General features: G+C 52.1%; 3 protein-coding genes across 3 annotated transcripts; 2 read left to right on the top strand and 1 right to left on the bottom strand.

The window, feature by feature from the left end:
- Positions 1-1,187: 1,187 nt before the first annotated feature.
- On the top strand, positions 1,188-15,999 carry NPS2 (Nonribosomal peptide synthetase 2; the record flags this gene model as incomplete). Its single annotated transcript, XM_032031492.1, has 4 exons — positions 1,188-2,173; positions 2,221-5,315; positions 5,368-15,812; positions 15,865-15,999. 4 exons carry the CDS (start codon positions 1,188-1,190, stop codon positions 15,997-15,999), a joined length of 14,661 nt encoding a protein of 4,886 aa, XP_031889147.1.
- A 3,026-nt stretch (positions 16,000-19,025) lies between these two features.
- mep (Extracellular metalloproteinase mep) lies at positions 19,026-21,042 on the top strand (the record flags this gene model as incomplete). Its single annotated transcript, XM_032031491.1, has 3 exons — positions 19,026-19,382; positions 19,439-20,805; positions 20,856-21,042. The coding sequence occupies 3 exons, from the start codon at positions 19,026-19,028 to the stop codon at positions 21,040-21,042; spliced, it is 1,911 nt and encodes a 636-aa protein (XP_031889092.1).
- Positions 21,043-21,200: 158 nt separating this feature from the next.
- On the bottom strand, positions 21,201-25,976 carry CGGC5_v006705 (uncharacterized protein; the record flags this gene model as incomplete). Its single annotated transcript, XM_032031490.1, has 3 exons — positions 21,201-23,171; positions 23,234-25,621; positions 25,674-25,976. 3 exons carry the CDS (start codon positions 25,974-25,976, stop codon positions 21,201-21,203), a joined length of 4,662 nt encoding a protein of 1,553 aa, XP_031889146.1.
- Between the last annotated feature and the right edge of the window lie 360 nt (positions 25,977-26,336).

Below are 26,336 nucleotides of genomic sequence, written 5' to 3'. Positions count from 1 at the left end.
ATAACCAATGCAGACCTAGATGGTACTACCTTGTTGATGGTATAGCGACTCGATCCAAGGCAAGAGTTTTAGTCGCCCAAGCCGCCAGCAGCTGACGCCGCGCCTCCCAGCCAGCAGACAGCAGCCAACGAGGCAAAGCAAGCCATCATCTGGCCAGCATTAGCTAGGTAGCTAATTAGCTACCTTACTCTCACCTCCGGTCAGCTTCCGCCGAGAGCGAGCTCCCCCTCCCTTCGGTCTTTTTTTTTCTCTTCTATTCTTTTTTGCCCTTCTTGTACAGCTGCAAGCGCAACAGACAGCATCCAGTCATATTCACGCTGTTATTCCCGCTGTCTCTGCGGAGAGAGTACATGCGCGTAGTACCACCCCCGCGACTGCGTACCAAACTCTTCGACGGTAGCATCTGCAGCAGCAGATCACCAGCGAGCCCATATCTTCAACTTAGATTACAGCACGCCCATCATCACAGATTCCCCATACTTCACGCACGCACGCACACGCGGGCGCTATCCATTACCTGCACCAAAGTACCACCTGTCAGACATACGCACAGGTCAACTGGGGCACATCGCACAGGGCCGAGCCGTCTTGGAACTAGCCGTCTTCTACCAACACGCCGTCATCACCCACGAATGAACGAGCTCATAATTCATCATCGACAACCAAAGCTTTGGCATCCCTTCTGCATTGCGCTGCAGAATCGCTGTATGCTTCCCGCCGGCTGAGTAATTGCTGCAATCTTACAGGCCCGGCAGCCCGCAGCCGACCCCGTGTCAACCCGTCGCCTGCCCCCGTGGCATGTTGCCCAGCGCCCCAAATAAGCAAACACGCCGTTGCAGCCACCAGATCTGTGAATCATCATCCTTCTCATTGGTCGACCTGCTCCCCGGCGCGTGGTCTCTTTGACCTCCTTCTGCAGGTCCGTCTTCATCTGGCCCCGGGCGCATTGACCGTTGTGCCTGTGCCTGTTTCCGTTGAAAAGAGGGCCCGACTAATACGTGAGTCCCTTTTTGTAATGTCTGGAGACTAATGCCAGAGCTCTGCTTGCTTCGCGTGCAAGCACCCATCGGACCACTCTCGCCCTCCCTCGCGCAAGAAGGGACTTCCCTGAATCACCTCATCAACTCTGGAATAGCATCCTTTCTTCCTCAAGCCCTTCTGTTATCACCACCACCTTTAGCATCACCATGAACGACAGCGAGCCTGAGCCCGAGCTCAAGCTCTCGATATTAAATCCCCACCCGCAGAGGGTCCCCGGGCCTCGTCTTCTTCACGAGCTCGTGCATTTTTCTTCAGATGATTCCATACCCGCAATACACTCCCTTGATGCCCAAGGACGAGAATCAACATGGTCCCATTCTCAGCTCCATCGGTCCGCAGATGTGCTGGCAGCGCGCATATCTGCCGTCGCAACAAATCGGCCCAAAGACGAGGAGTTCGTCGTGCCTCTTTTGGTTCCGCAATGTCCACAACTCTACATCTCGATGCTGGCCATCCTCAAGGCAGGGGGGGCTTTCTGTCCGTTACATCTCGACGCGCCTCCGGAGCGAGTGAGGTTCATCCTCCAGGATGTTGCGGCCAAGGTGGTAATTGTCAGCCGCGACCTGGCATCCAAGATTCCTCAAGATGACCAAGAGAGGACCATTCTGATAGTGGACGAGGATGGGTTCGAATATTCTCCTGTCCCCAAGATACCGGAGTCAGAAACAACACCTCAGCGTCTTGCATACATTATGTACACATCTGGATCCACTGGAACGCCCAAGGGTGTCGGTGTCTCTCACGAAGCAGCGACACAGAGTCTTTTGGCCCATAACAAACACATACCGAGCTTCAGTCGCTTTCTCCAGTTCGCATCACCGACTTTCGATGTTTCCGTTTTCGAAATCTTCTTCCCGCTCTTCCGTGGGTGCACCCTAGTCACTTGCGACCGCGGCCGCATGCTCAACGACCTGCCCGACGTTATAAGAACTCTGCGAGTTGATGCCTGCGAACTGACTCCTACTGTTGCCGGCAGTCTGTTGCGACTGCGGCGAAACGCGCCTGGCTTGAGATTGCTGTTGACGATCGGCGAGATGTTGACTGAAGCTGTTGTCAATGAGTTTGGTGGTAGTGAGGAGGCTGAAAGCATACTATGGGGCATGTACGGCCCGACAGAAGCGGCCATTCATTGGTAAGTCGCCGATCCGCAATATGTAGGCCAAGACTAACACCGTGCAGCACGCTCCGACCGGAATATCCCACAACTTGCCCTGCCTCGAATATTGGTTTCCCTCTCGAATCTGTTTCATGCTTTGTTGCTGCCATTCCTGATGAAGGTACTCCTTACGAATTCAAGATCTTGCCGCTCGGCGAGACTGGTGAGCTTGTTGTCGGCGGCCACCAGCTTGCAAATGGCTATCTCAACAGACCTGAACAAACATCTGCTGCATTTTTTGATACCCCCTTTGGCCGTGTCTACCGCACAGGAGACAAGGCAAAGATGAACCCAGACGGAACGATGGAGTGTCTTGGACGTATATCTGATGGCCAGGTGAAGCTTCGCGGGCAGCGCATTGAGCTCGGTGAAGTGGAACAAGCTGCCATGCGCGCAAGTGGATGCCATAGTGCCGTCGCAATGGTATTGGCTGGTATCCTGGTCGTATTCTGCGCCATGGATGATGATGCAAATTCCAACGACCGTGTAGAAGACATCCTCGCTACTTGCGCCAAGTGGCTTCCATCCTTCATGGTTCCTGGAGACGTTGTTCTCATGACCAGTTTCCCAAGGTTACCTTCAGGCAAGGTTGATCGGAAGTTGCTCAAGAGTGATTATGAGACCGCCAAGATATCACCACCCACGATCTCTTCGGACATGACCGATCCGTTGCTGCGAGAAGTTGCAACAGCCATTTCGGACCTACTCGGCTTTGAGGTCTCGCCATCAACACAACTGGGCTCTTCAGGTGTCGACTCTCTCATGACCATTAGACTGGCTTCGGTGCTGAGGGAGAAAGGGTTCAATGTGTCTGCAACGGATGTCCTCGAATCTAGGGATGTGTCCTCACTATGTTCTCGGCTGGCATCATCATCAGACTCGACGGGAGATACATCTGCAAAGTATTCGGAAATTCCTATCAATCAGGTCTTAGAACAGCACGGGGATCTTGACTCAATACAGAGCGATATTGAAGCTGTTCATTGGTGCACACCACTGCAGAATGCAATGCTTGCGGAAACGGCGGTCAACTCTCAAGCCTACTGCAACTGGATCGAGCTCGAAATCCCGACTGGATCCACCACTCATGATGCGGAAAAGTGGATTCGTGATGTTGCGTCAGTCAACAGCATCTTTCGCTCTGGATTCATCACTCTTGGCAGAGGCTTTGCGCAAGTCGTTTTCCATCGGCTATCGGAGTCTTCCGTCAGACATGTCGAGCAGCTCAATCGGAATTTCTCCATCTCATTAGACGGGGACTTTCTCCGTCCGCTGAGAGTTCAGGTCTGCAAATCGGATTCCGACGATGGTGGTTCCATCTTGTTGCAGATCCACCATGCACTCTACGATGGGTGGTCCGCCGACATGCTTCTTGAAGATCTCTCGGCTCTAGCCCGGGGCGAATCGATTAAGCCGCACCCACAATTTCAAGATGTGGCCAACTTCTTCAGTGATCCCACCACGACTCGGCAGCTTGACGATGCACGCAGTTTCTGGGCGGAAAACCTGCTTGGCTGGCAAAGACATGGCTTGCCACGCCTTATGGGCCGTCTTCCTGAAACGCTTGAGGTTCTGACGACGAGACGAACTCTGGATATTTCACAAGTTGACTTGGATGAAGGGGCGAAACAACTACAATGCCATCCGCAGGTCTTCTTCCAAGCAGCTCTGTCATGGCTCTGGGCTGGACTACAGGGTCAACCTGACGTGGTCATTGGCTCCGTGTCTTCGGGTAGAACGATTCCAGTCACCAGTGTTGAGCGTATAATGGGACCTTGCATCTCGTCGACCCCATTGCGAGTTGATTTGAGGGGGCTTGTTTCGATTGCCGATCTCATTCGAGCGATCCATGCCACCAACCGCCAGGCTTTGCAGCATGGCATCCTTCCACTGAACGAGATCAAGAAGTTGACTGGCCTGAGCCCTGGTGACTCGATCTATGATGTTCTCTTCGTTTACCAGGAATCTCTGTACAGTCAGAAGCGCACCTCTGGCCAAGTACGGGAGATCGCCCACCAGGATTTCCTGGAAACTGGTCTACTCGTCGAGGTTGAGCCAACTGCCAACGGTCCGAGCTGCCGTATCACTCACAATACCAACGCAATTTCGATAGAGCACGCCAGTCTGCTGGTGGACCAGCTTGAGTCTGTGGTACTTCACCTTCTTCGAAATCCAAAGTCTCACATCAACACAATCATCAACAACTTCTCCCCAGACCTGAGATCAATATTCAATGACGTCCCGTCAATTTTGAATGATGTGCCTGATCTGGCTTCCATTTTCGAGCGAGCAGCAGACCTCACACCGGATGCAATTGCAGTTCGCTTCGCAACGTTGCTAGAGGATGACGCGGTCGAGACCGTGTCTTACAGCGAGTTGAACGCTTCGGCGAATAAGATCGCTCGCTGCTTGCAAGATTACGGAGCCAAGGAGGGCGACATCGTCGGCCTCGTTATGGAGAAGTCGATTCCGCTTTATGCCGCAATGCTGGGAATTTTGAAGGCTGGATGTGCATATCTCCCTCTCTTACCAAGTTCACCCGCCGAGAGAGTAAGAGGCATCTTGACGCAGGCAGATGTAACTCTATGTATCGCTGACAGCGGAGTCTCGGCCGCTCTGACGGAGGTTACGAACTGCCACTTTATCGACGTCCGCAGAACCGATATGTCGATCATCTCCTCCGACAACCTCTGCATTCCACCCAATCCATCGCGGCCAGCCTATGTCATCTATACTTCCGGGACAACAGGCAAGCCAAAAGGTGTTGTCGTCACGCAGCTAAACATTGCGGGTAATCTTGACGTCCTCTCCCGCATCTATCCACACGCACCAACTTCGCGTTTACTTCAAGCATGTTCTCAGGCGTTCGATGTGTCGGTTTTTGAAATTTTCTTCATTTGGAAGGTTGGCGCTTGTTTGTGTTCTGGCACCAATGATACCCTTTTCGAAGACCTGGAGCGGGCTATCCGCTTCTTTGGATGCACGCATCTTAGCATGACTCCCACCGTTGCGTCTCTCGTAGACCCGAGCAACGTTCCGGGCGTAGAGTTTTTAGTTACGGCAGGCGAGCCGATGACAACGGTCGTCGCAAAGAAATGGACGGGGCATCTGTACCAGGGTGAGTTGAACCCCATTCTTCAAGACCGTATTCGGAGGCTAATAATTTCCAGGATATGGCCCAGCTGAAACGACCAACATCTGTACGGTCAAAAAGATGAAGCCAGGCGACTTCATCGACCACCTTGGATTCTCGTTTGAGAATACCTCAACAATAGTCCTTGGCTCTGAAAGTCTGGATCCCCTGCCTATAGCGTTTGCGGGTGAAATGTGTTTTGGAGGTGACCAAGTGGCGGCGGGATACTTGGGCATGCCAGAACTCACCGATTCGAAGTTCGTCAATCACCCCCAATTAGGCCGCATTTACCGATCTGGAGACATGGGCCGTATGCTTCCTGACGGCTCGCTCATGGTACTGGGCCGTATGGACGATCAACTGAAGCTGCGCGGTCAACGTATCGACACAGGCGAAATCAGCAGCATTCTCACCACTTCTGGTCTTGCAACCTCCAGCGCGGCTGTCATCGTCAGTCGCAGCAACTCGCCCGCTACGCAGCTTGCCGTTTTCTACGTTCCTACAGATAACGGCAATTCTGAGTACACGTCGTTGTCGATTGATGACAGACTGGCTCAAGCCAACCACACCCTTTTTGGACTTCTGCGCTCTCGGCTGCCGGCCTATATGGTTCCAACCTATCTCTTCCCTATTAGCTCCATTCCCCTTACGTCAAGTGGGAAGATCGATAGAGCTGCAATGCAAGCGTCGTTCCGCGAGTTCTCTCGTGAACACTTGGACCTAGCTGCTGGCTCCACCGAGGAGCATGACGACCAAAACTCTTGGTCTGACCAGGAAAAGACCATTGCGCTTGTTCTTTCGCAAGTCTTGAGCGTTCCGTTGGAAGACATCACGCGCTGGCAGCCGTTTGCTGCCGTGGGCCTGGACTCTATCTCAGCCATCTCCTTGGCGAGGACTTTGCGGGGTTCGTTCCCGGCCAAGATTCCCGTGTCTTTGATCTTGCGGTCCGGAAGTGTCGCTCGTCTAGCACAAGAAATCTCGACTCAGCAGACAGAAGACGATACTCAAAGCATGAATGCATCAGCTTCTATGTTTACCAATGAGTATGTTGAGGCTATCAAAGAAGACTTTGCCAAGGAAGGACAAGAGGTCTCCGCCGTGTTGCCTTGCACTCCACTTCAAGAAGCCATGCTATCTTCAACAGCTGGCTCGTCCTACTCCAACCAGCTCATTTTCAAATTGAGAATCCCTGAGTCAGATATGAAGGGTTACTGGGAGGAGATGTGCCAACGCCATGCTATTCTCCGCACTTGCTTCATCACCACAAGAGAATCTCGAAGAGCCGTCGCGCAAGTTGTGCTCAGCTCGTGGACGATACCTTGGCACAATATAGAAGCAGAGAGCTTACGAGACGGAGCCGACAATCACACAAGGAACCTTTCTGGCTCTCTGAACTCGAAGATTCCCCCTGTTTCTCTCGCGGTAATCACGTCTAAGAGCAAGAGCCACCTCTCATTCGTCTGTCATCATGCACTCTACGATGGCGTGGCAATCGACGTTCTCCTCACGGAAATCGAGCAACTGGCGAATGGAAAGCCGCTGCAACTTCCAGTTGACTACCTTCTTGTCCTTCACGAAATCGTCGGTTCTCCGGACGGAACCGATTCCTTCTGGAAGACACAATTTGATGGGTTCAAGCCTGCACAACACCAACTGTCTGTTAGGTCTGCTGAGCTTGAGAGACAGGGGCCATTAGTGGTCACAGGCCTGCTCGAAATTCCTCTCAGCAACCTCCAATCAGTTTCCAAAGCTACGGGAGTTTCAACATTATCATTTTTCCAGACTGTGTGGTCTGTGTTCTTGAGCATCGTCTACAACGAAACAGACGTCTGCTTTGGCAATGTCATGAGTGGAAGGGCATTGAGTCATGAAGGCATTGATCGTTTGGTTGCGCCTTGCTTCAATACCATACCCATCCGGATTGAGCTCCCAGCGTCGGCCCAATTTGTCACGATGCTCAGGAAATTCCAAAATCTCAACCCCCGCCTTCTGGAACGACAATTCACGCCTCTGCGCTCCATTCAGAATCAGGTTACCAGAAGTGGACTGCAGCTCTTTGACTCTCTCCTTCTTTTGCAGCAGCCTCGCTCGGAACGCGATGCGTCCGTCTGGGAGCTGGTTGAAGATAATGGAGCCATGGACGTGCCTCTGGTCTGTGAAATCACTCCAGAACCCCGCAGTGACTCTATATCCATCAAGCTCCACTGCAATAGCGACCTAATGACAACAGAGGCCCTATCGAGCTTGCTTCGTGTCTTGTTGCACTTGGTTACGAATGCCGCCAAGCATCCCGCTTCCAGCGTCCCTTCCCGACAAAATCTCTCTCCAGACATTCAGGAGTTGTTAGAGAGCATCGTTGTCGACAAGACCATAGACCGGGACGAACAAGAACCTGAGGAGGGTCAAAGCGTCTCAGAAGACGAGGAGTGGAACGACTCCGAGAAGCAAATACAATCTGTCTTGGCCGAACTGTCAAAAACTTCAGTCTCCAAGATCAGCAGACACACTTCGATTTTCCGACTTGGTCTAGACAGCATCAACGCCGTACAGCTCGCCGCAATGCTGCGGGACCAGGGTCTGCAGCTTTCTGCCTTGGACGTCATTGGGTTCCCTACCTGCGCGAAAATGGCGGCCCGCCTCGGACAGTCCACCCAGCAAGATTTTGAGCTGTATGACTTCGCCAAGTTTGAGCGAGAGGTCGGAAACACCTCCCTTGGCGACGGTATTGAGAATGTTTTGCCTTGCACGCCCTTGCAATGCGCTATGCTTGGCAACTTCATCCAGTCAGGAGGCAAAGATTACCTGAATTACATGTCTTTCGCCCTCAAGGATGAAGTTTCCCTTGATAAGGCTCGTGCGGCATGGGATTCTCTCCTCGAGCACCACCAAATTCTGAGAACCGGTTTCTTGCCAACACAACACCGCGATGCTTCGTTTGCAATGCTGCAATATTCCGCTCATTGCATGAGATTGCCGTTGGTGATTCATGACAATGGGAAAGAATTTTTCAACGTCACGAAATGGAAGTTGGATATCGCTCACGCCGTCCTGCAAACTCCGGAAAACCCACCGTGGGCGGTTGCACTTGAGTGTCTCGACTCAGGCATCAACATGCACATCATTATGCATCACGCACTTTACGACGCGTTCTCTCTTCAGCTGATCTTGCGAGACTTGACTGTTTTCCTCCAAGGCGGTCGTCCTAGCCAGCATCCGCCAATTGACCGTGCTCTCTCAAATATAATGGCAGGCTCTGCAAAGGCGGACTCTGAAGAATTCTGGAAGCAAAAGTCGTCTGAGGTGGTAGTCAACCGATTTCCTACCCTTACTCCGTTATCCGAGCCATCTCCAGAACTTACCTCAAGTTCCAAATCTGCCAGCATTAGTCTCGAGATTCTCACCGAAAAGGCAAGGCAAGCTGATGTGTCAATTCAAATCATACTAGAAGCAGCATGGACTCGTGTTCTTTCTGCTTATCTCGGCGAGGAGGATGTCGTCTTCGGAGCGGTCTTGTCTGGCCGCATCGACGATGAGACAGAGGGTGTTGTGTTCCCCTGCATAAACACCGTTCCTGTCATTGCGCACAATAAATCCTCCAACTCTGAGCTTTTGCAGCAGATGCTGGGGTATCACAACGAGCTATTGAAGCATCAGAACACACCCCTCGCCCAGATACAGCGCTGGCTTGGCTACCCCAATGCCCAAGTCTTTGACACTCTTCTTGTATATCAGCGGATGCCTGAAGATGGTGCATTGGATTTCCCTTGGAGGACAATCAGCGACGAGGGCAACCTCGACTACCCTCTGTCCCTTGAAATTGAGCCTTTGGCCGGTGGCGAGATCCAACTTCGCGTTACTCATCGCACCGACGTCCTTCCAGCAGTCCAGGCACGTCACTTGGTAGACCAGTTCGATGCCATCTTACAGCATCTTGCTCAGAATCCTACTGGAACTGAGGACGACGTGTGGGCTCATAATCCCTCAGTGTTCTCCATTTTACCACCTCAGGAGCCGGATATTCCGTCTGAAGAGCAGTTCTTGCACCAATTCGTCGAGAGCAAGGCACGCACGCATCCAGACAAGGTCGCTTTGGAGTTTCTTACCGGGTTCCACGGCGAAACCCCGATTTCTAAGCAGTGGACCTTCAAAGAACTCAACGAGAAGGGCAATCAAGTCGCCAACCTTCTATCACAGCACTCCAAAGTTGGGCATACGATCGCGATCCATTTTGACAAGTGCCCCGAGGCTTGCTTCTCCATTCTCGGCATTCTCAAATCTGGCTGCGCTTTCCTAGCACTAGATCCATCCGCGCCAAAGGCGAGAAAAGAGTTCATACTCAAGGATTCCGGGGCTCTTGCGCTGCTCACCAACAATGATATCGATTTTGTTGTTGATCAGCCAATTCACCACATCGAGGATTCAGTGCTCGATACTGCCTCTAAGGAGTTCTCCAGTCCGGATTCCCTCAGCATTCAGGACAACTCCTATTGTTTATATACTTCTGGTACCACTGGAACGCCAAAGGGGTGCGAAATCACGCACGAGAATGCTGTTCAGGCCATGAAAGCATTTCAGAGGCTGTTTGAGGGTCATTGGGATGAGACCTCCAAGTGGCTTCAATTTGCTTCTTTCCACTTTGACGTGTCAGTCCTTGAGCAATATTGGAGTTGGTCTGTTGGTATGACTCTAGTTGGAGCCCCGCGAGATCTCATTCTCGATGACCTTGCCGGTACAATCCGAAACCTGGCAATCACCCACATTGATCTGACGCCAAGTTTGGCTCGCCTGCTTGACCCGGCGGAAGTGCCGAGCCTATCTAGGGGTGTTTTTATCACCGGTGGAGAGGCTCTAAAGCAGGAGATTCTCGACGTATGGGGACCTGTTGGCGTGATCTACAACGCTTACGGCCCAACTGAGGCCACAATTGGCGTCACCATGTACCAAAGAGTCCCCCACAACGGTCGCGCTTCCAACATTGGAAAGCAGTTTGACAATGTTGGTTCATATGTTCTCAAACCTGGAACTGACATTCCAGTCATGAAGGGTGCTGTCGGCGAGCTTTGCGTTTCTGGAAAGCTCGTCGGTAAGGGATACCTGAACCGCCCAGAGCTGACCCAGGAACGTTTCCCAGTCCTGAAAGGCTTCAACGAGCGCGTGTACCGCACCGGTGATCTCGTTAGATTACTTCATGATGGATGCTTCGACTTCCTGGGTCGTGCTGACGACCAGGTCAAGCTGCGCGGGCAACGTTTGGAAATCGGCGAAATCAACCACTCCATCCGCACCCGAGTTAGCGAAGTCAGCGACGTTGCCACTCTGGTCACCAAGCACGGCAGTCTGGACAAAGACATGTTGGTGTCCTTCGTCAGCCATAAGTCAACAGCTAATTCCAAGGCGGAGCTGCAAGTGCTCAACGAACCCACGACGGCCGCTCTTGTTCGGTCTGTTCAGAAGGCCTGCAGAGACACACTTCCCGGCTACATGGTTCCTTCGTACATCTTCCAAGTTCCCCGCATTCCCCTTTCTCCGAACAACAAAGCAGAAATCAAGCAGCTTAATCAGCTTTTCAGAAATTTGACTCCAGAGACGTTGGTTCAGTTGTCACCATCCTCGAGGACAACTTCAGAGCCAACCAATGAGGTGCAGCGGCAAATCGTGTCAACAGTACAGGAGTTTCTCGGCGACGACACTCCAGTCTCGCTGTCAAGTAACATCTTCGATCTTGGGGTTGACTCAATTTCAGCTCTCCGACTCTCCAGACTGATGCGTAAGAATGGTTTGTCAGGCGCGGCGCCCAGGGTCATTTTGAGAAATCCCACTCTCGGCGATCTCGCTGAAGTCCTTCAGCAGACCAATTCAGCAAGTGAGGGCAGCGGAGTTCACGAGGCACGCCAGCTCATCCAGGCATTTGGCCACCGATACAGATCTCTAGCCGTGCAAGAGCTTTCTCTCCCAAGTGATGGGGACATTGAGTACGTTGCGCCGTGCACACCGCTGCAAGAGGGCATGCTCTCGAGATTCATGTCCGATCAAGACGAGGGCGCCTACTTCACTGCTTTCCGGCTGAAGCTTTCATCCGAAATTTCCATTGAAAGGTTGAGGGTTGCGTGCGAGCAGCTTGTAAAATCCCATGCAATCCTCAGAACCAGTTTCATCCAAACGCCTGCCGGCTTTGCACAGGTTGCCCTCAAGTCTTCTGAGCTTTCTTGGAGAGACCTGAGAGCCCTTGAGCCTGCTGAAGTCGAGACACAACTGGCAAGCGCAATGCCAGCACTCATCCACAAGAACAGTCGATGTGTTTCCGATCCTCTGGAACTGATCGTAGCTCGAGTGGGCGAGGAGATAATTTTAGTTGTTCACATCTTCCACGCACTGTACGACGGCGTGACATTTGAGACAATGCTCCGTTGGGTTTCCGATGAGTATTCGCAGAAAGAACACCAACCAGCCCCCTCGTTTTTGGATACCCTTGTACACGGACCGCTCGCGAATTACGATTCCAGCCGCCAATTCTGGACCGAACACCTCAGCAACTGCCTCTTTGACACTATTCCGAGACTGCAGAGTGGTGATCCTTCAAGCATAATCACAAGGACGAAGACTTACTCGGCCCGCAACCTGGAGACGTTACGCAGATCGCTGAATGTCACACTTCAGTCAGTTGTTCTTGCCCTGTGGACATCTGTTTTCAAAAAGCATTTCCCCATCAATGCCGCGACCGGCGTAATTGTATCTGGCCGGTCTGTTGACATGGACCAAATTGAAAACACCATCGGTCCTTTGTTTAACACTCTGCTCTTCTACGCTGGCCTCAAGGAGGGGGACACTTGGCTATCTCTGATCCAAAAGTGTCATGAGTTTAGCACGGCAGTCTTACAGTTCCAGCACGTGCCGCTGCGGAACATTCAAAAGTGGTGCGGCAAGTCCAGAGGTCGGCCCATCTTTGAAAATCTCTTCGTTTTCCAAGTTGAACAAGCTCGTTCGGCAGAGCCCTCGGGCATGTGGTCCATTATGGACGACTACAGCGTCTCTGACTATCCCCTCGCCTTTGAAGCGTCGTCAACCCCCGATGGTCAACTCCGAGTCCAGATTGTGGCACACGGAGATGTTGCTGACGAGGCTATGATGAACTCTCTCTTTGAGGAGATTGATGAGGCGATGGTGGATGTCACCTCTCGCGCAACCTACTCTCTGCCTGTCAGTGCCAATGTCTCTCGTGATGCTTCGACTGCCGCATCGCCCCGCACCCCGTTGACTTCACGACCCGAGTCCATTGACGGCGACTTCAAGGACCACGAGCTTAACCTGAACATCTCAGACTTTGAGTGGACACCCGCCGCTTTGGTGCTGAGGAAAGAGATTGCTGCTCTCTCGGGTGCTTCTGAGGAAAGTATCACAGAGAACATGGCCCTTCTGGAACTGGGCTTGGACAGCATCGACCTTGTGAAACTATCTGCAAGGCTCAAGCACTCCGGTCACAATCTCACATTGTCTCAACTCATGAAGTCGCAAACCATCGCCGTCATGTCTTCTATTATCAATCGTAACAAGCCTGTCTCGGAAGACTCAAATCAGCAATCAAACTACGAAGACCTTAAGGCAAAGCTGTGGAAGGCCGTGGAGTCCACTAATTTCGAAATGCAACAAGTTGAGGCCGTCTTGCCTCCCACACCATTGCAAGAGTCCATGATTGCCGACATGTTGCAATCGGACTTCGAGCAGTACTTCAATCACGACGTCCTAGAGTTGGCCAGCGGCGCTGATGTCGATAAGTTCGAGCAAGCTTGGCAACAGGTCGTTCAGAGATCGCCTATCCTGCGAACTGTGTTTGTGCAGATCGAGGACCCTTCTGTTGAGCAAACTTTTGCCCAAGTAATCTCGAAGCCCAGTTATCTGTTGGTCAACAAGCTTCAGACAGGTGATGTGACTGAAGTGCAGAGCATTGTCGATAAGCATAAGCGTAATGCTCGCGAAGCTCAAGGGCATTCGAATCTTCTGCAGCTGTCTGTCATTCCAGGAGATAACAAGTCTCTTGTCGTCTTGTCGATTTCGCATGCCCTTTATGATGGATGGTCTCTGGCTTTGCTTCATCAAGACGTTGCTGCAGCATACCAAGGCCAGCTTTCCGATCGACCGCAGACTGAGCAATTCCTTCAAAGCTTGGTCCAGACGCCGACAGATCAATCCAGAAAGTTCTGGTCGCAGTACCTCGCCAACACACGGCCATCACTGCTTTCTGAAAGGCAGCTCTCGGCTACATCACCGGGTGACCACACCTACCGGACGGAGGCTGTCTCGAGTGCTGGACTTGACCGCGTGACAGACTTCTGCAAACGGCACGCGGTCAGCCTGCAAGTTCTCGGCCAGGCTTGCTGGGCATCAACTCTTGCGACACTTCTCCAGACTCTCGAAGTTAGCTTCGGTGTCGTCCTCGCAGGGCGCGACTCGGAACAAGCCCAAGCCCTCATGTTCCCGACGATGAACACTGTGGCTGTACGCTGCGTTCTTCACGGCTCTGCCACCAACTTCCTTCGCTACCTTCAAGAAACCATGGGCGACATCGTCGAGTTCCAGAATTACCCCCTGAGAAAGGCACAGGCCATCGCTGGAGGGCGACTCTTCAATACGCTTTTCATTCTGCAGAAGAACCCCGAGTCTGGACCTGAAAACCCTCTGATGAAATCAGTCCAAGGCTCCTCTGCGACCGAGTTTGCCGTCTGCGCGGAGCTGGAAACTACGTCAAAGAATCTCATCTGGCGCATTGCCGGGCAAAATGCGTATGTGTCCGAGAAGATGACCAACCAATTACTCCATCATCTCGACAGGGCGCTGCAGTACATCATCAGCAACCCCGAGGAGAACCTACTTCGCTTTGAGGCCGACAATGTTTCCATATGCCAGCTTCCCTCATTCCAGGCGAGGAAGGCGCCCGCTGATTCTTCTACGAAAATCACCAAATCGGACGAAGCCACAGAGTGGACGGCTACAGAGAAGCTCCTGCGCCGGGTGCTCTCACAAGCTGCAGGGGTCGAAGAGAGCTCAATCAGCAAGAGTCATACACTCTACAACCTAGGCCTAGATTCGATCAGCGCCATCAAGGTCTCTGCGCTGCTTCGCAAGGAAGGATTGAACCTTGGCGTCAAGGCCCTGTTGACATCGACCTCAATTCATTCTATGGCTCAGCAGGCTCAGTCAAGCACCTCCACTGAGATGCAGCAATCCCCAGACACCCCTTCCACTGGGTTTGAACTCCCAAGCACAATTGATGGTGAAGCCCTGCTTACCAGTGCTGGTATTGCCGAGTCTCAGGTGCTAGCAATCCTGCCTCCTCTGCCAATGCAAGTCTACATGATGTCAGCATGGCAGAACTCCGAGGGCCGAGTTTTCTACCCAGAGTTCTCCTACCGTCTTCAAGGATCTGTGACGGTCGATCAACTGCAATGGGCATGGTCCGCTGTCATTGAGTCAGAGCCGATCCTCCGGACATGTCTCGTTGCCACAGGTCAGAGGCCGCTACCTTTCGTGCAGATTGTTCTCCGTCCCGATGCCGATGGACCTTACAAACACATCGCCGTCCAGGGAGAGGCTTCTACTTCAGAGTCTCACACGGAATCGTGCTGGCCCCAGGTACAGCTTTCCGCAAAGCAAGAGGATGATAAATCTTGGCTGCTTCAACTGAAACTTCAGCACTCACTTTACGATGGATTCAGCCTACCAGCACTCATGCAGCACCTTCTATCCACGATTCAAGGACAAGACTCCAAGGAGGTCATGGAGCTAGAGTTGTGGAGGTCGTTCCTTGGTGCTCACCATCACCAGGAGGTGAAAGACGACAATAGGAAGTTTTGGACGGAATACTTTGAAGGCATCATTCCCGCCACGTCATTTAAGTCCGACGACACGACCAAATCGTTGGAGCGAGTGTCGCTCCTTCAACGCTCTGCTATTTCTGGTATCGCAAACCTACAAGGCTCATGCTCCCAGGCCGGCGTGGGTCTTCCTGCCCTCTTTTTCGCCGCGGCTGCCAAGACTCTCCAAAAGTCGAAAATTCTCTCGTCGTCCTCGAACACCAACGAGGTCGTGTTCGGTATCTACTACGCTAACCGATCCCTCGCCTATAATCTGCAACCGACGTTCCCCACACTCAACTTGATTCCTCTCAGGGTCCGAGTCGATGAAACTGCCAGCATCATCGCTATCGCTCAACGTGTGCAAGAAGACTTGCATCTCATCTCATCACACTCAACCGTAGGGTTGTGGGAGATAAAGGACTGGACTGGGCTAGAGATTGACTGCTTCGTCAATTTCCTTCATCTCGGCGACGACGACGAGGAGATCCTCCAGGCAGGAGATGTTTCTTTCGAGCTCGTTTCGAATGGAGACGAAATTGAGGGCCTGACCAAGACGGATGGCAACTCGGGTCTATCATCGAGCGTCTCTGCTCTATGGTTAGTGGACAATGCAGTACGAGACGCATTCCCAGTAAGTTCCCACGTGAATCAGTTCATAAGATGTCTTGCTAATGTGATTATAGGACGCTGTGGATATCGAAGCGTCGATAAAGGAAGGCGCGATGGATATTGGAGTGTTTGGGTCAGCGGCAAAAGTGTCCCAGTCCTCCGCTGGCGAGCTTATCAGCGTGCTTAGTTGCATTTTGAAGGAGTTATGAGGATATTAGAATTTTCATTTTTGACAAGTTCGATTGTTATAGTTCATAGTTCACACGTTTTCGTTTAATTTGGTGTCTACCTAAGTACTTCCAACTCAGTGATTATGTCTTTCACCAAACATTTAGCCGCAGGGCTCACCATCGGTCAAGCACGGATTGGCTTTTATGACCAGCCACACACGAAGATTATGGAGGTGACGTGTGGAAAGCGGTCATGTCCAGTCCCCAATGTGCTAAGAATGAGGGAGTGCACTTGAAAATGCTAGTAGAAGCTGTATGGGGCCAGTGGAAATCACAGTAGAAGAGGGCAATGATATGTCGTTTGTATGATGTAATGGAAGTAGCTGAAAAGTGCTTATAGATGAGGACTCAACCCCTACTGGGTGGGCTCGAAACTTCCTCAAAATACCTGTTAAGGACTCAAAATGATAGTAGTCCTACATCATTCCATTACCGAACCCGAAAACAACCTGAACGTGTATTGAGCGACGATCTGTGCTTTGTTTCTATATATGCTATCAATGGTTTCCTTCAGTTCTGGGGAGTCCATCTTTCTAACTGGGCCATTGGAGAGCGTGACGAAGTTTAACATCCTAGGATGCTAACTAGCCAACCACGTCTGATTACTTCGCTTTTAAGACTTTGATACTCTTATTTTTCCTTTAGCGCACGCGACGCTGTCATGCCCGATCCAGCCTTTGACTATCCGAAATTTTTTCACATGCGGTGTTAATCAATGCTCTTGAATGATACAAACTATGGGATTCGGTTGATAAAGCTTTCTAGACCTGAACCAATTTAAAGGAAGAGAATCAACAAGACTACATTTTCCTAACTTACCGATGGATTTAGAGCACTCAAGTCTGACTCACGGGTGTTTAAAGGTCCCTGCACTTCGTGCTTGGAAACCAATTTCAGTTCGCGTGAAGAGTTTCTTATACCTTTGAAGGTTGGAGGTTGTCTGATTCTACAAAATTGGTGCATCTAAGACCATATACTCATCAAGTATCTGATTAACATGAACCGATTCGCCTCAAAATCTCAGACCCAGACCAACTAAATTATATCAGGATCGTTCGCAAATGTACTGATACTTGATTTTAAACATCTTAAATTTGTCTGGCGCAAGAAGAGTAGCCTCAAACACTCAGTCAGTGGTTTTGACATTACAAATTGCAACAGAGAACTTGGTGGATGACTCTTGACTTCGCCGTCGGACTAATCATCGTCTAAGAGCCTATAGCCGAGGCTGACCACATTGTTGGTGTTCTGGGAGGACACGCCTGGAAAGATTCTGGGCAGTGGCTATGGCGAATTCGGATATCAAGCCTAGATCGATAAGGTCGTCCCATCGTGCCGGTGGGCGATCCCGAATTAGGCAGGTCTGCGGCTCACTGCGCACAGGTCATCTGCCGAGACCATCACACGGGCATAGGGGGTCAGCCCGCCCCCGTATGATGTATCGTTACCCTTTCCCCCGAGCTTCGGAATGTTCCTTTCTTCCGCCGTCGTCTTCTGAATCTGAAAATCTGAGTGAGAGTCTGGGGAACATCAGGAAGGAGCGGGCTAGAGGGTTGGCGCGTGGCATTTCTTGACTTCGTTGGTGATCCCCTGCGTCCGATGCCGCTGGCAAAAAGTCCCTGGTGCCTATGGGGGCCATAATCTGACTATGACTATCCTTTTCTAGCAAGTGCAAAGAAGCGAAGGATGACCTCCTGCATCTGTGCCATTTGGCGAGTACGTTCCTGCATCGTGGCGCTGTTACTTGCCCGTATCCGAACACCTGCATTGCAACGCTGAGCTGACCAGAGAGGGCAGCTGAGTCAATTACAACGAGTTGAAGACATGCCATGACAACATCATCGATTGCGACCTGCTGAAAGCCAACTCAACCCCACCGCAACGCCCTGGTCTTGCGCTTACAAAAGTTCAGAGTCCACATTCGCAGGACCTGCTGCTCAAGCTTATTTCTGTCGTGATTGCAAGCTCTGGCCAGATGTTGCACCAGAGGCGGTGCTTCGCGCCAATGACTCGTCGGAGGCGATGAGACCCTGGAGAACTTCCGTCAGCAGCGCTGGCCAACTGCAGTTTAAGGTATCGATCCCGCTGTGGGCTCGGGGCGCTGTGGAGTCTTGTCTCCGAGATGATTTGCAGGCTTATTTTTACGTGATCGGTCCCTATCGCTTGCACAAGGCACGCGACTTTTGCTAACGGCTCTTGTCCTGCATAACATGAATCAGTTTATGTACTAGTTCAACGCTCTTTGAGCCGACCTCGAAGTCTGTTCGGAATATCAAAGCCGTTCAAGAGTCTAAAATAAGCTTATTCTTTCCTTTCCTTTATTCGAACGGTTCATCCAATGTTCAAGTATTCCAGAACCAATGTCCTCTTTGAAGCAATCGTAATCCCCCGGGACATTCTTGCCTGGAGAACTCGGAGCATGTTGCTGCAGACTACCGAAAACCCCCATATCGCCAAGACACCAATGCCAACCAAGCCGTCGCCAAGACGCCAACAGCGCAAACGAAGCATTAATGCAACCCTCCCACCGCTTAATCTCAAGGGTGCAAGCAAACTACCTTCCCTCTTCTCTCTCGTATCGAAGCCGATAGACGCGAGCTTTGGCATTGGCGGATCACGCAAGCACATCCAACCGTGCTCGTCGTGCAGAATCATGACCGCGATATCGACAACAACTTCCCAAATGATGCCCCATTCATGATGGACGGGTTCATCTGCACGACCAAGGGAATTGCGGGAACCCCATATCGTCCCTGGTCAGGCTTCTTGACAGTGGGCTTGCTGCGACCGGGGGTCAGGCGGCATGCTGAACCGAAGAGGAAGCTCTTTGGCTGCAAAGCTGATGAGCTCGTGAACTGAAGTCTCGAGACCTCAAAGCCATTGGCGTATTTAAACATCATGGCGGTCGCCTCATTTTCGTGTTCTTCAGGAGCTCAGCAGGCATTCTCAAGTCCACAGCCCCCATTCCCCTCTTTCCACCTCGTTCGTTCCTCGTCGTCGCCGCCATGTACCGATCCATGAAGTCTTTGGCCCTGCTCGGCCTCTTGGCTCCGGCCTACGCCCACCCTGCCCACGGCCACAAGTCGGCCCTCGCCCGCCGTGGCGTCGACATCGAGGCTTTCCGTCTGCCCCAGCTTGGTTCTTACACCAACGCCACGCTGACGGAATCGAACCCGCCCATCGCGCTCCTCAAGCGTGAGAGCTATGTTGACACAGCTACTGAGCTTGTCCAGAAGCTCGCACCCAACGCGGAATTCCGCGTTGTTGGTGACCACTATGTTGGAACCAACGGCATTGCCCACGTCAACTTCAAGCAGACTGCCCACGGTCTCGACATTGACAATGCTGACTTCAACGTCAACGTAAATGCACTTATGCTTTTGGATGGATGATGAGACAGCGACTGACAGCATGACAGATCGGCAAGGATGGAAAGGTCTTTTCTTTCGGTAACAATTTCTTCTCCGGAGAGATCCCTGAGGCCAGCCCCCTCAACAAGCGCGACTTCAAGGACCCCGTCGCCGCTCTCAACGGCGCCAAGGACGTTCTTCAGCTTCCCGTTGAGTCCGCTGACGCTTCTGCCGAGGCGAAGGAGGGCAAGGAGATCTACACCATCAAGGGTACCTCCGGCGCCGTCTCCGACCCCGAGGCCAAGCTCGCCTACCTTGTCAAGGGCGACGGCTCCCTTGCCCTCACCTGGCGTGTCGAGACCGACATCACTGACAACTGGCTTCTGACCTACGTCGATGCCCAGTCTGGTGGTGAGGTTCACGGTGTCGTTGACTATGTCTCCGACCTTGCCAACTACCGCGTCTACCCCTGGGGAGTCAACGACCCCACTGAGGGTGACCGCGTCCTCGTCTCTGACCCTTGGGACATTGCCGCTTCCGAGTTCACCTGGCACAGCGACGGCCCGGGTTCCAACTACACCACCACCCGTGGCAACAACGGTATTGCTCAGTCCAACCCCAGCGGTGGCAGCACTTACCTGAACAACTACCGCCCTACCAGCTCGTCCCTCAACTTCGACTACGAGTACACCACCAGCATGAGCACTCCCTCTGCTTACATCGATGCTTCCATCACCCAGCTGTTCTACACCGCTAACCACTACCACGACCTGCTCTACGAGCTCGGCTTCAACGAGGCGGCTGGTAACTTCGAGATCAACAACAACGGTCAGGGCGGCGCTGGCAACGACTTCGTCATCCTCAACGCTCAGGATGGCTCTGGTACCAACAACGCCAACTTCGCCACTCCTCCCGATGGCTCTCCCGGCCGTATGAGAATGTACCTGTGGACTCAGTCTACTCCTCGCCGCGACTGCAGCTTCGAGGCCGGTGTCGTCATCCACGAGTACACTCACGGTCTGTCCACCCGTCTGACCGGTGGCCCTGCCAACTCCAACTGCTTGAACGCTGTTGAGTCCGGTGGTATGGGTGAGGGTTGGGGTGACTTCTTCGCTACCGCCATCCGCCTCAAGCCCACCGACACCCGTGCCACCGACTACCCCATGGGTGCCTGGGTCTACAACAACCCTGCCGGTATCCGTACCGTCCTCTACTCCACCTCCATGACCACCACCCCCAACACTTACTCTACCATCAACGGCGTCACCGCTGTCCACCGCATTGGTGAGACCTGGGCTACCATCCTCTACGAGGTTCTCTGGAACCTCATCGACAAGTACGGCAAGAACGATGGCCCCCGCCCCGAGTTCAACAACGGCGTTCCCACCGACGGAAAGTACCTCACTCTCAAGCTGGTCATGGACGGCATGGCTCTGTACGTTTCCTCCCTTCTTCTCCTTATAACAAAGCTAACATCTCCCTCAGGCAACCCTGCTCTCCCAACTTCATCCAGGCTCGTGATGCCATCCTCGACGCCGACACTGCTCTCACCGGTGGTGCCAACCAGTGCGAGCTCTGGACCGCCTTTGCCAAGCGTGGTCTGGGATCCAACGCTGTCTACAGCTCTTCCAGCCGCCGCGACGGCTTCACTATCCCCTCCGGTGTCTGCTAAAAGCCAGACGCAATGATAATCTCATGTAATTAGCGTATATATTCTCATGAGCGCATCTAATGAATACTTAATGTGTACAAATCCTATGAAGCCTGAATATCGTTGCGTGTTTCTTTGATACCGAGCTGATAGGGAGAATGACATGTGAGAAACCCCAACTATTCCGCCGTCTCCGACCCTTCAGGTGTCTCAGCCTCCACGCAATCAACGTAGTTAGCCTTCACCTCTGCCTTCCAATCCTCCATCTTCACATGCTTTCCTTCGACTCTTATGAAGCCAGAAGGAATGGCTCTGATTGTAGCCTCATCGCAGGGGGGCAGCGGGATGAACGTGTGGTCTTTGCTGCACATGAGATCCCTAACTGCCTTGGCACCAGCCTTGGTGTAGCAACCTTCATCCAGCCATACCTGACCACAACACTCCACGCAATACCATATTCCATTCGGAATCGTCGTTATAACGTCGCAGTATCCGCGGCACGCGCCGATGGAGCGGCTAGGCTCTTCTGGCTTGGCGACAGGCGTTTTCTCTAAGTCCTCGTTTGCTGACTCCCCCTCCTCCTCCACATCTCCTTTGACGTGATCGGGATGATCCTCTCCATCGACGTCGGTAGAATTGTCCTGAGAAGTCGGCTGTGGGTTTTCGGGCGGGTTCTCATCGTTGTCCTCTGGGTTTGTTACCGGCTCCTCCGTCGTTACTGGAGCCTCAGCGCCAGACGCCTCCTGACTACTGGCGCCGTGTGTCTCACCTGCGGCAGATGCCGCATCCTCCGAAGTCCGCACCGCAGTAGCTTCATCCGTGATGCTAGCCTGGTAAAGAGCCAGCTTCCGCTCGTATTCTGCGACTTCAGCAATTCTTGACACTGCCATCATCTCCCAGCACGCTATCATATTGGCCGTCTCCCTGAAGGCCGCGAAAACCTGAGCCAGAACCGAAAAGGAGTACCAGTCGTTCTCCACGTCGTCGTCCGACAACATTTCAATCATTCGTGCAACTCCCTGACTGAGCAGCCTTTTGCCGGGCATGTCGTCGCCCTTGAGGTGGAAAAATCGCGCAAATCTTAGACTCGGCATCCAATAGCAACTGCTCTGACCCTTCTTGAAAATATCGTGCAAGTCCACTGCCTTCTTAAGGGCAGCGTTGACGGCCTCTGGTGTCGAGTCTGATTTGAAAGCCCGTCTGGTGTAGATAGGCAGAATGAATAGTGTCAGTTCATTCCGGATGTCCGCGTCCTGGTCTCTGACCCAATCTTCTGTCAGCATTCCCTCTATCACCCCAATGCCAGCATTCTTGTAGCCAGGCCTTCGAGCCATGGAGATCCTATACCAGGCGTTCATCTTGGCTTTCCAGGAAGACTGGTAGGGCGTGTTCTTGACTCTTTTATCGCCTGCCTCCCACATCGCCTGGAGCACATTCCAACGGTCTGTCTCATCGCATGCTCGTCTGATTGTGTCCCAGAATAACCTTTCGTAGTTTTTGCTTCCTAGGAAAGCTACCTTGCCACCAACCGTGACATCTTCATCTGGGATTTTCAGCAGTTTCTCGCAGTAGTCCACAATTTCAGTCCAGAGGCCTCGGTCGCCAAAGCCGAACACAATGAGCCACGCGCAGGTGGCAGGCCAAGGATGATTCTCTTCCACGGCCTTGAAGTATAAGGAGACGGCCTTTTCGGTGTTTTCATCAGTCCCCAGACTCCAGTAACGGTCACCGAGTGTATGGATAATATCGGCATAATTCTTCTGGTTTCTGGCAGTCGAGCGCCACACGGGGTCGTCTTTGACTCCCTTCAACTGGTCCTTTACTCTTTCAAGGATTTCAATGCTTTCGGAAGCCTCCTCTGGCAAGTCGAGGACTCGAGCTAAGTAGAACGAGGACATCCAATCATCCGAATGAAGCTGAATGGCTCGTTCCGCTCTGTCCACGACATCCTTTTTCTTGATAGTAGTGTCGTTTGATAAGTAGTAAAGGAGCTTCACCATTCGACTCTGCCATAGAGCGTCGTTCTCCTCGAAACCCAATCTGTTCCGTGCCCATGTTTCAACGGCGTTGACATGCTCCAGAGTGGGAAACCAGAGTTGACTTTCTTCAACTTTGAATTCGTCCTGTTCGCCTTCACTTTTATGATTCATCTACATAGGTTAGCATGTCCGCGCCACCAGAAGTTAGGCTTGGTCGAAGGATGTAGGCTCACTCGCTTGATTAGTCCGTAAAGCAGTGTAAAAGCATCTGATAGCTCTCTTCCTCGATCTTCCGGCTTCAGAAGCCTTCTCGCTGCGATCATTGCCGCCTTCTCATACCAGTACTGGTCACTTTTCTCGCGGCTGATGATGTTTTCCAGGATCCTTTTATTGTCGAGGTGCTCCAGGACCGAGGAGTCTTGGGACCATTTTGTCAAAAGCTTGTTGCCTAGGTCAGAGAACACCCAAGGTTCCCAATTGCTAGGAAGAGCTTTGGCATCGATAGCGCCCTCAGTCTCCCAATCCCGTCCGTAGTCCCGGGAGAGAAGGGCATCAATCGCAGCCTCTTCGGTGAAAAGCCGAACCAGCAGGGTTCCAGCCTCCGCCTTGAGCTTGCGATCCGCAAGGGACAAATTGGTGCTATCCAAGTGTTGATAAAGACAATCGGCTGCGTATGAGCGAAGAAGTTTGCTCTTGTCTGTTTGTTCCTCAATGAGGCAGCGAAGACATCTTAGGGCGAGCTTGAGTTCAGCATTGTCTGGGTCCTGACAGATGGAGTTCTCCTTTCGTTCTATTCTTCGTTCAAAAAACTCCTTGAAGCCAAATTTGTCATAGACATTCTTGGGGCAAACCGTCGAGAGGTAATGTTGAACAATGTTGAGTTCTTCTGGTAAGATTGGATCGGCATTGTTGTGTTGCGGGATGTTGTCCCACATCTCAGGCCTTTTGAAGTCGATCAAGCCTTCGCTATCAGCATAAAACAGTTCGTTGTACTTCTTCTCAATCTTGGACTGCAAGGACCGAAGAGAGGTTTGACGTCCATCTGTGTCGTGGTCGGTCTTGAGCTCCAGAGCGGCCTCGATCTGGTTAGATGTCATCCAACGAATCCCCCATTTTACCCAAAGGATGATCTCATTGATCTCCTCAATCTCCTTGGGCTTCATGATCTGATTGAACCTCTGAATGTCCTCTAGAACTTGGTTCGATCTTGCTCCGCCGGCCCTCTTCAAACAATCTTCCACCTCCTCGAGCGAATCAACGCGTTCGATATTGTCCAAAGCTGCAACTGCAATCGTGTAATCGCCATTGGTGGAGCTTTCGAGTGCCTCCAGAACCCGCTTCCTCACGTCGGGCACTCCCGGTCGCGTTGTGTCGCTAAGGATATCCATGTGGTTCATCCGAGCCTCTATGTAAAGCTTGATATCCTCAGCATTGCGCGTTTCAAGCCGTAGCTTTTTCATCCGAATGTCATCTTCCTTTTCGAGTTGCTCAAACGTCGACGAAGTGCCGGTCACTAAGACTCTAGTGCGAAGACGTGCTTGGTCACCGGAGAGCATCTTGAACAAATTTGTGAGGGCGTCCAAGTTCTCTCCAAGACCATCCAGAACAACGAAGAACGTGCTGTCGATAGTGCTCCGATCATCATTATCAAGAAGGAATTGTCTCCAAATGGCAACTGGGTCATCTAGGTCGACTTTGTCGGCGTCGCAGAGACCAGCAATTGATTTGAGAAACGGCGTCTCCTCCTGAGCAAGCTGCCACAACAGGCTCTTCGAAGCACGACACGCAATTACATGCTTCCTTCTGAACCCTGCTGCGACATCTTCCTTGGCATCTGCCTCCAGAAAGTAATGCGCTACGGCTGATCTCGTGCCAGAGCCACCTACTGTTTTCTGCTTCTGGAGCCGATCAATAATGTGTGTGACCACGTATGTCTTTCCTGAACCTTTGGGCCCCTCAATACCCAAGATAGGATCAGTAGTATCATCGCCAGTCATCCAAGCTGTGAACAGAGGATCGATGTCAAGCCACTTCCCCGTGCCCTCTATTCGGCTCGCGCCATATTTGCGTAGGTCTTCTCCCCTGTCAAGCACCTCTTTGGAATTCTTTCCGAAGAAAGCCTTTTCCACTTTGTCCTTGAACTTCTGCTCCGTCTTCTCCTTTTTGTTGGCAGTGTTCTGCTCAACCAGCGTGTCGAGTTTCATTGAACTATCCTTCGATGTCTTGGCAGCCTCTTGGCTGGCTTTTGCGGCGTCTTGGCTGATCTTGAATGTCTGGGCAGATACAAGACCGTGTTCCCGTGCGTTGAGGTTCTCCATCTCGCTCAGCAGCCCTTTGATGTCATCATCATCCAGGAACATGCGACTGAAGAACATCTTGATCTTGTGCCTCTTCTTCCCTAGTTGAAGTGACTTGTCGCATACTCTGATGAACAATCTGAATTGGCAACAGATGACTTTCCTGAGAGACGCATCTCTGTTCGTGTAGTAGGTAAATCGCTCAAAGAACTCGGCGCACTTTTCGAGGAGTGCTGCAAGACTTTCAAACGCCTCTGAGTACGATTGCCATGCCACGATAACAAAGTTCAGCGCGTTGAAGCACTGATTCGCGGGACCGAAAGCCTATGATATGTTTAATAGTCATCTCAGCAGTAGGTAACAGAGGCAATCTTACATTGGAAACGCCGTCGGCAACTAAGCTGCCAACCTTTGAAATAACTTGAAGTGTCTTGCTGAAAGTGTCCTTGACAGCAGCGTGCTTCTCCGCAGCCTTCTGATCTTTGGCTTGCACTTGCTCCAGATGTCGTAGGACTCCGTCGATGTCGAGTTGTTTGTCAATCTTGTTGGGATCTCCTCCCGCCATTCGTACCACCATAGCCTGCACCTCCTGCCAGATCTGTGTAACCTCATCGTCACTCTGATCAACAGGAGTCGTTGCGACAACGGCAGCCTTGGCGTGAGCAACGACCACGGCCATGGTGGAACAAGGTGCTGTAAAACGTTACACGACAGTGCCACAGCACCGAAGCAGGCTACAGTTCTCCTTTAAACCTCACAGGAGAATCAACGTTGAGATATTTTCAGACCAGTCCAGCAGCGCCTAAAGCTAAGAATCAGGCTGCATCTTAGTGCTGATAGCGTCTTTTTTTGACCTGGTCACCCGTCCATAACCCATGCTTCTGAGGTTGGCCCTGATTCGCCGAGTGATTTTCAGCTCCGAAGGCCAGCTGCCAGGCCCCCTAGTCGCCTTCAGCTCAAAATCAAGTGTCATTCGTCCAGGAAGACCAGTTCTCGCCTTGCATTTGTCCGAATGCAAAACCAATGGACGAGGCCCAGT

This window comes from Colletotrichum fructicola, assembly GCF_000319635.2.
Source record: "Colletotrichum fructicola Nara gc5 chromosome Unknown KSG_Nara_v1_contig03, whole genome shotgun sequence".
NCBI lineage: Eukaryota > Fungi > Ascomycota > Sordariomycetes > Glomerellales > Glomerellaceae > Colletotrichum > Colletotrichum fructicola.
This window is presented reverse-complemented; position numbering and strand designations above follow the sequence as displayed.